Source organism: Eimeria acervulina, genomic scaffold (assembly GCF_000499425.1).
Source record: "Eimeria acervulina Houghton genomic scaffold, Eah_scaff296, whole genome shotgun sequence".
Lineage (NCBI taxonomy): Eukaryota > Apicomplexa > Conoidasida > Eucoccidiorida > Eimeriidae > Eimeria > Eimeria acervulina.
The window spans coordinates 5,424-22,618 of NW_013549906.1; the positions used below are offsets into that span (position 1 = coordinate 5,424).

Genomic DNA, 17,195 nt, shown 5'->3' on the forward strand with positions numbered 1-17,195 from the left:
TGCTGCTGCTGCTGCTGCTGCTGCTGCTGCTGCTGCTGCTGCTGCTGCTGCTGGGGTGTAAAGGGCGCAGCATGCGGCAGCAGAGAGGAGAGACGGCGATATTTTCTGCTTTCAAATCCAAATGAAAAATATTTAGAGCATGCAAAGCCGAGACAGCGCGCGCCACCTGTGTCCATACACCCCAAACCCTAAACCCTAAACCCTAAACCCTAAACCCTAAACCCTAAACTCTAAACCCTAAAGGATGCTAAATGTAATAGAAGATATGCTGCTTATGAATTAGGGGTAAGAGTTTAGGGCTCGATTTCAGGACTAGGGTTTAGGGTTTATGGCTAGGGTTTAGGGTTTAGCGTTAGGGTTAAGGGTAGCGCCAAGAGTTAGGGCTGAGATTAGGGTTTAGAGTTAGGGTTTAGGGTTTAAGTCTAGGCTTGGGGATAGGATCTAGGGATACTGTTTAAGGGTATAGGTATTAGGGTATAGGGTTTAGGGTTACGGTGTAGGGCTAGGGTTTACGGTTAGGGTTTAGGGTTTAGGGTTTAGGGTTTGCGGACCTGATAGATAACAATGCGTGCTGTCTCCTCAGTGCAGACGAAACATTCGTCTGTCTTCCAACCTGAGAAGACACCCCAAACCCTAAACCCTAAACCCTAAACCCTAAACCCTAAAGCCTAAACCCTAAACCCTACATTTTCTCAACCACTTAACCCTGAAGCCTAAAAGGAGAAGAACCGATAAAACCCTAGACGGGCCTGAGCATTTGCCCCCCAAAAGAGTTTACGAGTTAGGGTTTAGGGCTTAGGGTTTAGGGTTTAGGGTTTAGGGTTTAGGGTTTAGGGTTTACCGCGAGGGGGGGCAGTTGAGTAGACGTCTTGCATTTGTTTATTTTTTCGCCTTTGCAGAATTTGCTGTCCTCTGGAAGGAAAAACAAATTGAGTAAAATTGGGGTGTCTGTACACCTGAATAAAACAAAGCAAACCCTAAACCCTAAACCCTAAACCCTAAACCCTAGAAGAGACACCCGAAGGCTGCTTAAACCACTAGGGTTTAGGATTTTAGGGAATGACAGCTACAGTGGAGGGCAAAGGGTTTACTTTACAAGATCAGAGGGGGCTAGGGTTTGAAATAAAGGGTTTAGGGTTTAGGGTTTAGGTAGGGCTAAAACTCAAGGGTTTAGGGTTTAGGGTTTAGGGTTTAGGGTTTACGTGGAGAAGAGGACAAATGTTTGGGTGCTTCGCTTCAGAGTAAAACCCTTCTATTTCCTTCAGCTGTACGTACACCCCAGCAAAGCGCTCTCTTACATTCATTATAAAGCCCTAAACCCTAAACCCTAAACCCTCAAGCGAGAGCCGGCCTCACCCTTTCCTCCAGTGTATAGGCACCGCAAGATGAACGCAAACCCCACAGCTCCGAGTCTAAGCCGGTGTACGTCTGAGGTGCGCAGACACCCCAAACCCTAAACCCTAAACCCTAAACCCTAAACCCTAAACCCTAAACCCTGAACCTTAAAGCATGATTCCTCGAATGGGCAGGCTTAGGGTTTAAAGTACCTTAACAAAGACAGTAAAGGATTTATTTATTAATCTCCATTCTTCTGTTGGTGCTTTAGGGTTTAGGGTTTAGGGTTTAGGGTTTGGGGTACCTTAACAAAGACAGTAAAGGATTTATTTATTAATTTCCACTCTTCTGTTTTTTTATGTTCTTCCTGAGAGACAACTCGCAGGCGAACCCCACAAAAACCTGCAGACAAACAAAACAAATAAATAAATTAAATTAATAAATAAATTAATTAAATAAATATATAAATATAATAATTAAATAATAAAGATGGAATAAATAAACATATAAAACAAACAAAAAGGAGATGATAAGGAAATCAGCAAAAAAATAAATAGAAGAATAAACAAATAATAAAAAAAGCAAAACATCAATATAATAATAATAATTAATAATTAACAATAATAATAATAATAATAATTAATAATAATAATAATAAATAACAATAATAATAATAATTTATAATAATAACAGACAAAAATCAAACAGGAACGAAACAAGAAATCAAATAAAATAAACAAACAAAACAAAAAGCCAACAGTATGTTGCTGCTGTTGCTGCTGCTGCTGCTGCTGCTGCTGCTGCCGTAGCTGTTGCTGTTGCCGCTGCTCCTCCTCCTGTTCCTGCTGTTGGTGCTGCTACTGCTACTACTGCTGTTGCTTCTGTTGTAGCTGCTGCTGCTGCTGCTGCTGGTGTTGCTGCTGCTGCTGTTGCTGCTGTTGCTGCTGCTGCTCAGATACGTTTACATTGCTGTTTTTGTTTAGATTTACCTTTCATTTTAATCAATTTGTCTTGCGCAGCAGCAGCAGCAGCAGCAACAGCAGCAGAATGTGGGTTAAAAGGGGAGAACAAAAGGCTAGAAACCTTGTCTTGTGGCAGTTGGTGCTGTTGTTGTTGCTGCTGCTGCTGTTTTTGCTGCTGTTGCTGCTGCTGCTGCTGTTTTTGCTGCTGTTGCTGCTGCTGCTGCTGCTTTTGCTGCTGCTTGAGCCATGTATTTCTGCTGCCTGTGCTGCTGTTCTAGCAGCTGCCGAATATGCTGGTGACTTTGGTGCGCAGCAAATGCTGTTGCTGCTGCTGCCGTTACTCCCGCGGCTGTTCCTGCTGCTGCTGCTGCTGCTGCTGTTCTGGTTTCTGCTGCTTCGGCTACTGGGGCTGTTGCTGCTGCTGCTGCGGTTCCTGAGGCTTATGGAGGTTGTTATTAGGGCAGCCGCTGCCTATTGAGTCGGCGGTTGTTACAGCTGCAGCTACAGCTGCTGCTGCTGCTGCTGCAGCTACAGCTGCTGCTGCTGCTGCTGCAGCTGCAGCTGCTGCTGCAGCAGCAACAGCAACAGCTGCAGTTGCTGCTGCTGCTGGTGTTACTACGCTATCTATAGCCGCCTCTATTGCAGCATATTTCGTGTCTAATATTCCTCTGAATTTATTTTGATTTATTTAAATATATTATCTAAAGGAGTAAAACTGCAGAAATATTATGTATACTTTGTGTGCATGCATGCATGCATACTTTGGGGCTGCGGCGGCGTTGGGGGCTGAAGGCAGTCGATTGCTGCAAACAAATGAAGAAATAAATAAATAAATGAAGACAAAAAACAATTAAAATGTAATTCTAAATTTATTTATACTTTTCTGGAGTTTTTTTCTGTGTGTATTGTTAGCAGCAGCAGCAGCATCAGCAGCAGCCGGTGTTTGCTGCTGCTGCGTTGCTGCTGTGAAGTTTGCAGCTTCTTGTTGTCTGTATTAAATAATTAAAATTTAAAAATTATTTTGTTTTTATATTTAATTTTGTGGATATTTTGAGGCTAGAAGAGAAACAAAAACAGCAGAGTAAAGGCAAGATGAAGGGGGGCCCCTCTCTTGCTGCTCCTGCTGCTGCTGCTGCTGCTGCAGCTTCTGCTGCTGCTCTGCCATATCGTTTTGTTGCTGCTGCCTCCTCACGCAGCATCATCGCTTCGCCGGTCTCAGGGTGTCTGTACACTCGTCGGCGTTGCTGCTGCTGCTGCTGCTGCTGCTGCAGCTGTTATGTGGGTCCGAGCGCAGCTCGTGGCTTCACTTCCGCAGCAGCAGCAGCAACAACAACAACAACAGCAGCAGCAGCAGGCAATAGTGCTGCTGTTCTCGGCAACAGGAATGATAGTCTTGAAGATGTGCGCGTTCGGCCAAAGCCAAAGAAATATTTTGATGCGAAAACTTTTAGGCAATTCTTAGCTCGATTAAAACAGCACAAATTACAAGAAGAAGAAAATGCAGCAAGGCTGCAATATGTTAGGGACCCTCCAGGTAAAACGCTGCAGCAAACATCTCCTGCTGCAGCAGCAGCAGCAGCAGATGCTGCTGCTGCAGCGGTAACGGCAGCAGCAGCAGCGGTAGCGGTTGCAGCAGCAGCGGTAGCGGCAGCAGCAGCTGTTGCAGCAGTAGAGGTAGCAGCAACAGCAACTTCTGCAGCAGCAGCAGCATGGCTGACTCTGTTGGGAGAGCACCAGCAGCACGGCAACAGCAGCAACAGCAAAACAGCAGCAGCAGCAGCAGCAGCAGCAACAGCAATAGATGTCTCAATTGTCTGTTGGTGTATACAGCTTCTGTAGATGCCTATACACTCTGGTTCACCGATTTTGTTTTGTGTATATTTGTGTTTGTTTGTGCTGCTTTGCATGCATTTGGGGTGTACGTACACCTCAGAGGGCTGGGGGATAGTCGAGTTTTTAAACAGAGTCGGAATTAATAAAGAAGAGGCCAACAGCATCTCAAATTATTTTGACTCCTGGAATGCATTTCTCTGCTCCTCAGCACAAGTATTTCTTTTGCTGCTGCTGCTGCTGCTGGTTCTGCTGCTGCTGCTGCTGCTGCTGGCTCTGCTGCTGCTGCTGGTTCTGCTGCTGGTTCTGCTGCTGCTGCTGGTTCTGCTGCTGCTGGTTCTGCTGCTGCTGCTGGTTCTGCTGCTGCTGCTGGTTCTGCTGCTGCTGATTCTGCTGCTTCTGCTGCTGCTGGTGGTTTTGCTGCTGCTGGGTTTGCTGCTGGTTTTGCTGCTACTGTTGGTTGTGCTGCTGCTGCAGCTGCTGGTGATGGTAGTGTTGTTGCTGCTGCTGTTGGTGCTGCTGCTGCAGCATGTGCTGTTCATGTAGCTGTTGCTGCTGCAGTTGCTGTTGCTGCACCAGCTGCTGCTGCAGCTGCAGCACAGCCTTTATCTCGTATTGAAATCTGCTGCTGTTTTATTAATTAATTTGCAGATATATTTTCTTTGGTTTGTTTCCTTCTTTTTTATTTGATGTTATATATATATAATTTATTTATTTATTTATTTATTTATTTATTTATTTATTTTTATATTTATGTTTATGTATTTTGTTTTGTTTGTTTTGTTTAATTTGAGCGTTTGCTGCATCGTTTAGTTGTTGCCGTTTATTTTGTTTATCTTTTCTTTGCTTCCTCGTTTGTTCGTTTATTTGATTATTTATTTATTTGTTTGTTTACTATTTATTTATTTATCTATCTATCTATTTATTTATTTATTTATTTATTTATAGGATTGGATGGCTATAGAAGGTCTCACAAATGCACAACGAAGACTCATCATAAGACATATACGGTAAGGCAGCAATAAATAAATATAAATAAATATAAATAAATATAAGTAAATATATAAACGTATAAATAAATAAAATAATGTATTAGTTTATAAAATAATAAATGAAGTAAATTGTTTTAATTAAACAACAAGTCTGAAAAGCTAGTAAGCATGCAACAGTATTATTATTATTATTATTTTATTTTTATTATTATTATTATTAATATTATTATTATTATTATTATTATTAAAGAATTATTATTGTGCAAACCAGTCCTTAGGGAGAAACACAGAAAAGACAGAAACAAGAAAGAAAATACAAATAAAATAAAAATAAAATAAATAAAAATATAAAATAGATAAAAATATATAATAAATATTTGTACTTGTATTACAGCAAATAAAACCCAAATGGATAATACAGTAAATAAACGCAATAAGCAAATCGCTTTTAAATAAGTAATATAATAATGCCGGGGTTTAGGGTTTAGGGTTTAGGGTTTTGGGTTTAAGGTTTTGTTTGTTCAGGTTATTTAACCACGGACTGTGGCCTGAAAACTCGTACAAAGATTACATGCAGCGATTTCAGGTACAAACCCTAAACCCTAAACCCTAGCTGGTGCCCACGTGTGGTGCGTATGAAGGGGGTTTAGGGTTTAGGGTTTAGGGTTTAGGGTTTGTGGTGCAGGCGGCGCCTCTAAAGCGAGAAGGAATGCCTTGGACAGAAGAAGAAGACAAAAAGCTACTGGAGCTTGCAGAAAAATATGATGTAAACTTCGGAGGTAAACCCTAAACCCTAAACCCTAAACCCTAAACACTCGGCAAAGTCAAAGATTTTTTAGTGATGAAACCCTGAAAAAATAATCAAACGATAAACCCCAAACCCTAATGAGAAAAAACCACAGACCCCTACAGCCTCTCAAGGGAGCAGCTCTGCGGGGGTTTCTGGAATTCGATTTTTAGGGTTTAGGGTTTAGGGTTTAGGGTGTAGGATTTAGGGTTTGGGGTGTACGTACTCGCAGACCCCTGGCTGTATTTGAGCTGGGAGATGCAAAGAGAGAGCGAAGATGTGCACAGAAGATATATTTCAAAGGTTATTTTGCCGCAGGTGAATTTTAGGGTTTAGGGTTTAGGGTTTAGGTGGGCTGGTGTAAACGTTGTTGAAATCTGCAGGTAGGCGCAGCCAGACTTGTAAATGGATTTTTAACGTGTGTAGGGTTTAGGGTTTAGGGTTATGATAAGTACCAACTGTGCTGTCTAGGGTTTAGGGTTTAGGGTTTGTTGTGTTTTGATGTGTATGTACAGAACCAACAAAGACGAAGTGAATTCGTATTATCTAAGAGCCTCAAGCCTCTGTTTTTTTCTCGTTATTACAAACTGCTGCCTCCATTTCTTTTCATTGTACCGACGAAAGCAAATTTCAACACTGCACCCGCAAAACCGCTGCAAATACCCCCGGTCTTCCGCTGCCTCTGAGCGAGGGTTTAGGGTTTAGGGTTTAGGGTGCAAGAACATCCGAATTTACCGAACTCAAATTATTTTTTGATTATTCCTGCGGTGTATGTACACCCCAGCTTCTGCTAAACTAAGATGAAAAAGGCAAACTAGGGTTTAGGGTTTAGGCTTCAGTCAGCACACCACGGTTTAGGGTTTAGACTGAAGCTAGCAAACTAGGGTTTAGGGTTTAGTTATTTGTTTGTATGTTTGAAGGGAAGTATGCTATTCTGCGTTTCCTCCCTTTCCAATTTGTTTTTTTATTGTTTATATTTGCACTTCAACTGCGTCTACCACGAAAGAAAGTAATTACTGGCTTCCAGTTCTTCTGCTTCCCTCTCTGCATCAAGCAAGAGGAAGCAGCCGTTGTTCCTGCATGCATGCACATTTCTTTTTATGCATGCATGCAAGAACAAGTTAACGCACAGTGGACGCAAGCAACATGAATGCATTTGCAAGCAAACGCATGCATGCATTTGCATGCATTTGCATGCATCTGCATGCACTTGCATGCACCAGAGCCGCCTGCATGCATTCACGTGCATGGACGGGGGCTGCATGTATGTATGCATGCATTAAATGCATGCAAGTGCAAGCAGCGAAGCAATTCCTCTCTACTGTGCGTGTTCCTCTCTGCCACCTGTATGAACACGCAACCCCATCCAGCCACATCCATATTCGAAGAATTTAGGGTTTAGGGTTTCGCAACCGTCACAGAACAGTCGCAACAAGGCGGCTTTTGCGGTGTACGTACACCGCATGACCGCGCCAATCGGTCTGCTGCAGCAGCACCTGCACAAGAAGTTAAATACACCCAATTCACTTAAGGTTCCCTATACACCTCAATCCTCCTTTCTTTCTGTTCCTTTACTCCCTCTTGCACCGTCTCTCCCGTCAACCTTATATGCATGCGTACACACATGCATGCATGCACGCATGCATGCATGCGCCGCATGCATGCTCCGTTTCCGAATGCATGCATGCATGCATGCATGCATGCATGTATGCATGCATGCATGTATGCGCTTTCTTTCTTGGATACTTCCTTGCATGAATGCATGCATTCATGCATGCATGCATGCATTCATGCATGCATGCATGCACGTCTTACGTAGCATGCATGCACACATGCATGCATTAACGTCTTGTGCTGTATGCATGCAAGAAAGGTGAATGTTGGTGGATGTTTATGCCATATCCCCTCCATCTTCTTGCATCGGGATATACCCACCAGATAATTGCAAATGATCGTCTACTTCTTCTTTGAGATCCATGAAGACAGAACTACCCGCAATACTCTCCAGCACACGAGAGAAATCTCCGTCAGTAAGAAATTTTTCTGCTTGTTTTTGAATGAGATCTCCTACTTGGCTGCGTAGATAAGGGTTTTCTTGCAGTACCTGTGTGAGAGAGGTGAAATATGTGAAAATGGCCATCAGAGCTTCTTCTTCTTCGCTGCCGTGTTCGACCCCTTGGCTTTCTAGTAATGCATGCAGCACAACCTCTGCATCTTTTCCCCCTTGTGCTAACAACTCACGTAAGCCTGGAGCTGAAAGTGCACTCCCTAAAAGCTGGACCGCCCGTTGAATAAACCCTACATCCAAGCCTGCTTCACCTGGATTTACTTGCCCTGCAAGTGTTTTAAGAACATCGGAGCCAGCTAATGATGATAATCGGTTAGCTATTTCGTCTATGTCTGAGGGAGAGAGGTCTGCAAAGCTAGCAAAAGCGTTTGGAGGGCTCAAATCTCCTGCACCTGCACCATTTGATAGAGCCCCAGATGCTGCTGCTGCTGATGCTGCTCCTGAGGCTGCAGATGATGCTTCGGAGGACGAGGAGGAGGAAGAGGGGAAGGAAGATGGGGCGCGCCCAGCGGAACCCACACGAGGCACATCCTCGAGAGCTGCACGTACACCACAGACAGAGGATAAACAACACACTCAAACGCACCTTTCATGAATGCCCTTTGCAGCTATACACGCCACGAGAACTTCAACACAGAATCTGATGCATATAATGGAGAAAATAAAGCTGTAATACAAGCATGCAAGCACCTTGAGGCCTGCTGTTGCTGCCGTTGCATACCGCAGTGAATGCACAAAACAATACAAAAGGAGGAAGAATTGAGGATGTCGCACTGTTGAGTTCTGTTTTATTTACAGTTTAACACTTCGTGTTTAGGGCTCGCGGTTTAGGGTGAAGCGTTTATGGTTTATTGAGGTTTTGGGGGAGATGGGAGCCCAGCGAAGTTATACGGTTTCCGCGGCAGCAGCCCGTGCAGGACGTGTACAGACCAGAGGCTTGAGAGGAGAAATAAGAAACCCTAAACTAAAAAGACCCACCAAAAGAGAACTCTGTATGGAGAGAGAAACTAGCGAAAGAAACCACGAAGAGCGCCGCCGCCTTCTTCATCTTGAAAAGAAATCGCTGGGCGCCAACCAGAATATGCGGCAATTACGAGGAAAGCGAGGTGCTTTTGAATTGAAAGAACGTTGTTTCGCTGTCTTAATCTTCTCATCCAGAAGTAGGTGAAGAAAAAGCACAAAAAGTACTTCAATCATCAGCCAAATTCCCCCAGCTTCGCCCGCTGTTGCCTTCCTGCTGGCGCTGCGGTATGCAACGGCAGCTCCAACGGGGGCTTGCGCTCCGGTAAGCAATGTTTGTGCGTTTCTGCTACTTTTCCACTTAAAGAATATTATAAATCTTATAAAAACTTGCTTCTTTCTCCTTGTTTTATTGCGTCCCGCAGCCGCTCCTCTTAATGCATTATCATCCACCAGGGCTCTGCTGCTCCTCGATGACTCGCAGCCGCCTCATGGGCAGCTGCTCTGTGCGCTGTCTGTACACCGCATTTCCCCCTTCCTTTGTCGCCTTCACCTCAAAAAATATACCGCTTATAAACTGTTAAAGACGACTATTTATCCAACCTCTTGCTGGCCCACCGAGGAGCAACAATAATCCACAACTCGACTCCTCGATCGCGATCGTAGTAGCACGGGGCAGTCGTGAGCTACGTGCAATTCAAAACTGTTTATAGCACAAATGTAAAAAATCAGAGGAGATCCTCTCTATTTTCCAGGTCTTTGGGCCGCAGTCGCACAGAGGCCTGCTGCTGGGGTTGGTGTAACGCAAAAGAAAGGGAGAAGTAGGCCTCGATATTTGCACAAAACTGTCATGAGTTACGCTCAACACGAGACGCAATACTCATTATAGCAGTTACCCAGAACCCACTGGCACCCCTCTATTCTTCAGGTATCCTGAGCACAGCTGCACGAGGGCTGTGACAGGGCTTGTTGGTGAGGAGAGGGTCTGAAAGGAATTGCAATGCGGTTTGCTAGAACTAGCGCTGCAATGCAGCGTTGCATGCAGCCCCATAAAGGCCGTCTTGGAGAGTGCACCAATACTGTAGACATTTGTTGACCACTTCGTTATCCCCTAGTAGGAGGCGTGCACGCACATAGTAATGCATGTACTAACTCACAACAGGCTGCTTCTGGGGGGAAAACTCGCGCAGCAATTACTCATGCTGCAGGTGTTAAAACGGCTTCATCTATATATCGCTTATTGCTGCTGCATTCCTTGCTGCTGTCTGGGCCTTGAAGCTGGTGCTGCTTTTCCGTTTTACCTCGCCTTCTTGCTGGTGGGGGCCAGAAGCAGCTACTTCTGCTTCTGCTGCTTTAGCGCGAGGTGAGCAATGTGGGGATGCAGCAAAACAGCGGTGGTGGAGTGAAAACACCTCAGCTCATGCGTATTTCCATCGCCTCTTGCAGCGCCTCTGCGATACATATGAGCCTCCTCACTCCTTTCTCCTCGGGATGCTGCTATCATTTCTCTTACCTTAGATGATCTCGAAGATGTTTGGGGCGCTGAGAGTTGCACTATCCCAGTGTTTCTTGTTGCATAGACCTCAATATTGTTCCTTTGAAGCAGCATGCATGCCCTCCATTCTGTTAGCTACCGCATGCCTAAGATGATCCAGTACTGAATTGCTTCAAACTAGAAGTCCTTTATCATGGTTGACTGGCGAACTTGTGAATTAAACGTGCATTTTGCCTTCATTGCCTTTACAGATCATCTTACCCCGTCTGCCACCATAGTTGCACACACTGAGACGACGAAAGGGGAGGTAGGTTGCAACCTCTACTCCGTAATTCACTTGGCAGCCTGTGTTCCGTAGCGCTCGTAGCGCCGAACCGTTAATAGGAAATTGGATAAGCACAGACTCTACTCTTGTGCGGTGCTTTTGCATCCACGGCATTTCATATGTCATGTTGCTCCAGCAGCAACGGCAGCAACGTGTCTCGTCGCTGCTACCCCTCCCCTCACTGCTTTTGCAGATCCTGGTATTGCTGTGCTTTTGGAGATCGGTGTTACACCAAGAGCAGCTGCAGGCAAAAGGGTCCTCCTCTGTATGGTCAGATGTACTTGCTGAAGCAAAGTCGGTACCTGCGGCAAAGGTGTAGAGGCAGCAGGTGCAACAATCTTAGACTTGATGTCTATCTCCAACGAACCTGCCTTTGAAACTTTGCTGAGCTACTGCGCTTCCAATGCAATAACTGAGGCAGGAACTCTCCCCTCGGTACATCACGTTTTCAGCTACGAGGCAGACTGGGGCGTGGGGAGTGAGGGAAGCAGATGCAACATGGCCTTTGTAGAGCTGGTAATTGCATTTCTACTCCTGTGGAGGCTAAACAATGTGCGCCATGCATGCATATAAAAACTGCCTACAGTTCTTGTGCATGCAGCAAAGAAGACTCGGGTGTACGCGCTTCGGGGAAGGCTTGCAGCATGGGTCCCCACTGAAACGTTGATTTCCCCTCTATGCTACAGGCATCTTGGGCACAGCAGTGCAGTGGCTTGAGGCTGGTGCGGCGGAGAGATGCCAGGGTAAGATGAATTGCAGCGCACCCTGCTGCAAATCTTGCTGCAAGGCATCTCCACAATCAAGTACATCCACAACCGCTCATGCGAGCACCAACACTGCAGGCAATTGTTCAACATTTCCATGGCCCTCAGTAGCCACCTTGTACAAGTAAAAATACATATACGAACTTTAGGCAGAGCATGCTATACTCGGTTTTCTGAGTCCGTACTTCTCTTCCTTGTCAACGCCAGCATTGCCACCCGCGAACCGGGGGAGTCTTAGGTGCAGCTTAGGGATTCGTTCTAAGTGCAGTGCGTTTCCGCGATGGGAGATGAGTTTTGCGAGCTAGGGAACAGGCCGATGCCTTCAAATGCATACTACAAGAGAAACAGTAACGACTAATATTTCAAGTGCACCTCTGGAGCAGCCGATGATCTGGTGTTTCACTACGCTGTTAGCGTCGTAGAGGCGAGGCGTAGCCTGGCGCTCCCCTAACCGCTGTGAGCAGCACGGGAACCTCCTGACTTTTGCATGATTTTGCAACTAATTTTGCAGTAAAGTCGAGACAAGATTTTGTTCACAACTATCGCATCAACACCTTCCTGCCTACAGCCACACTCAGCGGCGCAGTGGAAGTTGAATGAACAGAGCCAGCCCCATCACCAAGTGATTAAGGAAATAAATGAATTTAATAATAGTACTAACAAAATCAATTGTCTGGAGGGTCAATCCCTTTCAATTGGCTTTTGCTTCCTAAATAGGTCTGTACAGCTTCTAAAGAAGTGCCGCGAGAAGCCGCCGCTTCTTCGTTCATTTGACGCATTCTTGATGTGTACGCCAACACAAATGCTCGACGAGCCAAATAATAGTTAAACAGTCGTTGGCGATCGAGCACCTTCAGCCGCTGCAGCCGCAAAAACACATCGGTTGCATGCATGCAAAAAAATTAACTAAGTGCGAAACTGCCATTCATAAAATGTTCCCTTGGCCAAACGCCAAGCACAGCAGGAACAAGAATGCAGACCCGCATAGCACAACACTGCTGTATTCCCTTCATGTGCCGCTTTATACACCAAGAAGTCATATATATATGTACATATATCTGCATATATATATATATATATATATACAGAGTTGCTCGTACCTCTACAGGCATATATGCAAGCACAAGTACATGCACGTTTACGTACATGTACAGAAACAAATGAATGCACAGGGGCATTCAGAGTCAACAGACGCGCACTATCGATGCATGTTTAATGCACCACAAGTACAGAAGACAAGAAACTTAGACAAAGGGCGGCGACGCATACGGCGAGCCCAGCCCTGCAAGTAAGCGGTGGTATAAGGTATAAGGAATAGGAAGGTGTATTTGAATGCTATTGCGTGCTGAATGAAGATGAACAGAGAAGAGAACAACGAAGCACTTTAACGCACCCGCTTATGTTGAGCTCGGGTGTGCGCATCGAGGTACGGCAGCCAATCCCGTGCTGCTTCCTGCGGTAGTTGCTGCTGGCGAAGGGCCAGGCGCATGTCATGACCCATGCTGCGAGGAACTTGTTTTAAAATGAACAGCCGGTGGAAATACTCGTGCAAAGGCAACTCCCGTAAGCGAATGGCTACGTAGTAGCGGTAAGACTTCAGAAAAGAAACCCTATAATTGTGACCAACCTAACAAAAAAACACCCAAACACGAAGAATATACCCGTGCAGATAACCTTGTCTGTGGACGGATTCAATAAGACAACATTACCGGTCTGCCATGCATGCATGCAACTGAACGAATGAGTCAACATGCACACAAAGAGAAAATTAACCGCCGTCGAGCAACGCATAAATACATTGACGCACGCACATCGCCACACAAGGATAAACAGCAACCGTGTATCTGGTTGTATACCGCAGCATTTGTATATACATAGGCACACATATACGCAAATGTATACGTGCATACAGCTATACTTATATACACATAATATATATATATACAGGTAAATTAGCGCAAATAGCCATATATATATGTATATATATATATATATATATATATATGTAAAGGGGACTGCATATGGAGCATACAAAAAGTTGCACAGGTAGAACGTAGCGGAGCGACCGCATGGCGGTATAGCTATGTGTGTGTGTGTGTGTGTGTGTGTGTGTGTGTGTGTGTGTGGCGTTAAACAACATATACATATATATATATATATATATATATATACCCGCAAGGTTTTGACGTGTCCAGCAGGTCCGATGATGTAGCTGTCAATGAAGACCCTAGAGATATCTGCGCCTTGATCCCGCATGCGAAGCTGCTCCTTTGTTAAGAGGTTGAGAAGCGCATTTGCTCGGTGCAGCGCGAGGGCTTGCAGCCAATCCAAAGCGTCTGTTAGGTGCAGCCCCTTAATAAGCCGCAGCAGCAGCAGCAGCCGCTTCCTCCCCAAGGGAACGTGACGTCGCTTTGCAACCCAAACACGCCCTTTTCCTTTCTCTGGCTTCGATAGATAACTCATATCTTCGCTGTACAAAGCGTTGTTATCTTCATCATGTAAAAAACCCCCGGGTTGCCGCCGGTATCGCTTCTGCCGCTGCTGCTGCTGCTGCTGTTGCTGCTGCACAACATCCCCCGTGGAGCTTCTCTCCTCTGGATTTTCTGCTGCTGCTGCCGCTAATGTTGCTGCTGTTGCTGACTGGGACTCTAATGTGGGGAAGAGGGTTTCTATGCTGTGGCTTTCTGCTGCCTTGCCTGCATGGAGAGGGTGATTAGCTGGCAAATAGCGCAGCGTTCTTCTAGGAAAGATATGTTTACGGCGTCGCATTTGTCTGTTCATCTTTGTTATAAGCCTGCGGCGCCACTCCCAAAAACCCTTTCGACGCCAGTAAGGATTTTTTATGCCTGCGGAAGAAACAAACAAAGCAGAAAAAACGCAAATCACACCTACTGCATTCAACAGCTCACTGTCTATAATAGGATTTATTACTATTATTCTATTTTTAAATACGGACAGAGAAACAAACAATAGCAACTAGCAAATAATGCCTCGCAGGCAGGGGGAAGTGCAGCTTCCCTGTCAACTTCAGAGGCAGACACAACACTGTGCTTCGGTTTGCAGTCTTTGGGTTCGCTTTAATAAATAATAATAAATATATAATATATCCTTTTAAAACGATAAACTGTGCGGGCGGTGCCATGTTAATATGCACTCTTGTCTACGTGCCTCGTTCTGTTGCCGACTTTATTTTTTGCCTTTAAAAAGGAATAACTAATATCGCCTAAGCTATCGTGTATTCGCTGCAAAGTTTGCGCATTTATATTATTGCTGTAGTGATGGCTGGCATTCATTGCAGTGGCCTTTCCTTCTTCATCATCGCCATACACTTGCGCGTTCGCCCAAACAAAAAGAAACACACCTGCCTTTGTATTGCGCATCCCAGAGGAGAACGCACGCAGCTGGAAGGCGCTGGTGCATCCATTGTGCTGTCTGCTGAAGACGAAGCTGCTGCAGTCAACTGCAGACTGCAGCAGACCCGGGGGCCTCAGCTCATTTGCAAAAACTGTGCAGCAGCTCCCTTCCGAAACACCTCGACAGCAAACACCAAACGGCGAGGGCATTGAGAGGCATTTCCTGCTGCTGCTGCTGCTTCTGCTTGAGCTGCGAAGGGGATCAGCAGCTCTGTACGAAGTGAAGGACTTATACAGGAAGCCATTGGGGGAAACAAAGGAATTTCGACAACCTGACGCAAGGGAAGAGGCAAAACTCCTGCATCCAGCCATCGTTTTGTTTTCTTATCTTCACCTCATGCCGCCTATGCATGCAATAATAATTGCACGAGCAAGCTGCTGCTTTGCATGAAATAATTAACTCGGCTCTACAGTACAATCGAGCAAGATCTCGCTGCGTTCTCCACTCGTCGGCAGTCTTTCTTCTCTCTTTTTCTGCTCCTTTCCTTCAGATTCTGCAATTCTACGGTCATCGGAATATTCGCCAAGCATGTTTACATTTAGGAGATGAAGACAAACTCCTCCTTGCTTGTGGATGGGTCTCAAGTAGGCGCGAGAATTCTCGTTCGTGCGTTGTTATGCGCACAAAATACAAAAGCATTAGGTATCTCGCAGAGACGTCTACGTAATCACTTAATTTAATTACGAAAACGATGCCCACAGCCTTCAATACTTGGTGAAGTTCGGCCGCCGATCCTCTCGCGCGTATTACCAGACACTGTGTAGCGCATTACTTGACTTTTCAGCTGGTTGGAATGTAGGAAAAGGGAAGCAAACCATTTAAAAAAAGGAAATATTCTATCAATGGAGAAAATAACTTAGGTGTTTCATACAAGGAAGGGATGCTCTGGACCTGCGAGCCGTCTGCGTGGCTGTGCTGGGGCTTGAGAGGTCTCGGGTTGTTCCTTCCGCTTGTTTGTCTTAGTTCTATTACTATAATTATTTTAGAAACCCCAAATTAGTGGAGGATTCTTTATTTGTTCATGTATTTCATTATAGTTTCGTGGAGTGGGTTGAGGCTTGGCCAAGAATCTTACAGATGATGCAGAGGCACAGCGTTTATATTGGTTCGTCACCCTTCTACAAAGAAAGTCAAATAAGTATTGTCAGAGGACGGGCGATGCGTTTGTATCCGTGTGCATGTTAGCTACGGAGAAACAGGTAGTTGTCAACCAGTTGTCTACAGCGGGCTGCTAAGGCCGTAGCGGATCGCGTGTAGTCGTTCTCCGCTGAAAGGTTCGGGAGTAACGGCTGTGAAAGCCTCGCTATGAGTGCATATACGGACCATGCACGCACTTCTGGTTGCAGTACGATGCTCGGCATTATGCCTTTAGCTGAAGAGGGGAAACCTGCCCGCTTAAATCCGTCCGCGAGGACTTAAGCGAGCAGGTCTCGGGGGTCCGACAGAGCTTCGAGCTAACCTCTCAGTCTATTTGTTCAGCAGAGAATCCTCCTTTACAGCCCAGCTTCTTGCTTTGGTTGGATTATTAGGCACGGGTTTGAGGCGTAGCGGCGGCAAGCTGCTTCCTGTTGCATTGCGCGAAAGTTGCATTCCACCAAAATAGCAACTAGTTATTTATTAAATGCTCCTCCAAGCAAATACCTTCATCACACGAGTTTCCCTTCCTCACCGGCCGTTCAAGGAAAGCTCTCGCCTAATGTTCAAACGCTATCGCTTAGCGCAGGCGCAAGGAGGCCACGCAAGGCGCAGTGTAAACGCTGAAAGGGAAAACTCCATTTAAATCATTTTGCTAATTCATAGATACATACGCATGAGGTCCTTTATTTCGGTTGCTTTGGAGCTTTCTCCATGCCTATGAAAAGCTTTGGTTGCACACATTTTCTCTTAATTGGGAATAGCAAAGCCGGAAACAGAAGTTTGACTCAACTTTTATTATTTTTGTCGAAACCCTAAGGAGAAAAATATGGTTTTGAGTGGATGAGGTACTTCATATGCTGCCCTGCAACTCTGAGCCACTGCGTTGAAATTCGTGGAAAACCTTTCTTGGTTTTCTGTATTTCATAGCCGAAAAACAGGAGGAAATACGCAGACTTCGCTTTCCGTGCATTGTCTACTTGAGTTTCAGCTTCTTCTGTGTCGGCTGCTCCTCTACCACAGCTGAGCGCACGCACCAAGCAACACCAACACAATGTGCATGCATATGTTTTAACAGAACAATCGAAATACTATACAAATGCAATATATATATATATATATATATATA

The 17,195-nt window shown here is 45.2% G+C and overlaps 5 protein-coding genes across 5 annotated transcripts in view; 1 reads left to right on the forward strand and 4 right to left on the reverse strand.

The window, feature by feature from the left end:
- EAH_00031390 (nucleoporin FG repeat-containing protein, putative) overlaps window positions 1-2,331 on the reverse strand; it is a gene marked incomplete at both ends in the record, with an annotated part of 2,763 nt that extends 432 nt beyond the window's left edge. Inside the window, 6 exons of the mRNA XM_013396094.1 lie at window positions 95-166; window positions 552-613; window positions 842-956; window positions 1,357-1,428; window positions 1,640-1,737; window positions 2,325-2,331. Of these exons, the coding sequence (XP_013251548.1) occupies window positions 95-166; window positions 552-613; window positions 842-956; window positions 1,357-1,428; window positions 1,640-1,737; window positions 2,325-2,331 (426 nt within the window). The remainder of the gene's footprint in view (window positions 1-94; window positions 167-551; window positions 614-841; window positions 957-1,356; window positions 1,429-1,639; window positions 1,738-2,324) is intronic.
- Window positions 2,332-5,081: 2,750 nt separating this feature from the next.
- EAH_00031400 (hypothetical protein, conserved) lies at window positions 5,082-6,592 on the forward strand (the record flags this gene model as incomplete). The annotated part of the gene is made up of 5 exons (XM_013396095.1): window positions 5,082-5,137; window positions 5,645-5,705; window positions 5,805-5,898; window positions 6,139-6,224; window positions 6,422-6,592. 5 exons carry the CDS (start codon window positions 5,082-5,084, stop codon window positions 6,590-6,592), a joined length of 468 nt encoding a protein of 155 aa, XP_013251549.1.
- Window positions 6,593-7,797: 1,205 nt separating this feature from the next.
- Window positions 7,798-9,022, reverse strand: EAH_00031410 (hypothetical protein, conserved; the record flags this gene model as incomplete). The annotated part of the gene is made up of 2 exons (XM_013396096.1): window positions 7,798-8,513; window positions 8,953-9,022. 2 exons carry the CDS (start codon window positions 9,020-9,022, stop codon window positions 7,798-7,800), a joined length of 786 nt encoding a protein of 261 aa, XP_013251550.1.
- A 3,880-nt stretch (window positions 9,023-12,902) lies between these two features.
- Window positions 12,903-14,299, reverse strand: EAH_00031420 (hypothetical protein, conserved; the record flags this gene model as incomplete). Its single annotated transcript, XM_013396097.1, has 2 exons — window positions 12,903-13,145; window positions 13,691-14,299. 2 exons carry the CDS (start codon window positions 14,297-14,299, stop codon window positions 12,903-12,905), a joined length of 852 nt encoding a protein of 283 aa, XP_013251551.1.
- Window positions 14,300-17,042: 2,743 nt separating this feature from the next.
- EAH_00031430 (hypothetical protein, conserved) overlaps window positions 17,043-17,195 on the reverse strand; it is a gene marked incomplete at both ends in the record, with an annotated part of 1,844 nt that continues 1,691 nt past the window's right edge. Inside the window, one exon of the mRNA XM_013396098.1 lies at window positions 17,043-17,089. Within this exon, the coding sequence (XP_013251552.1) occupies window positions 17,043-17,089 (47 nt within the window). The remainder of the gene's footprint in view (window positions 17,090-17,195) is intronic.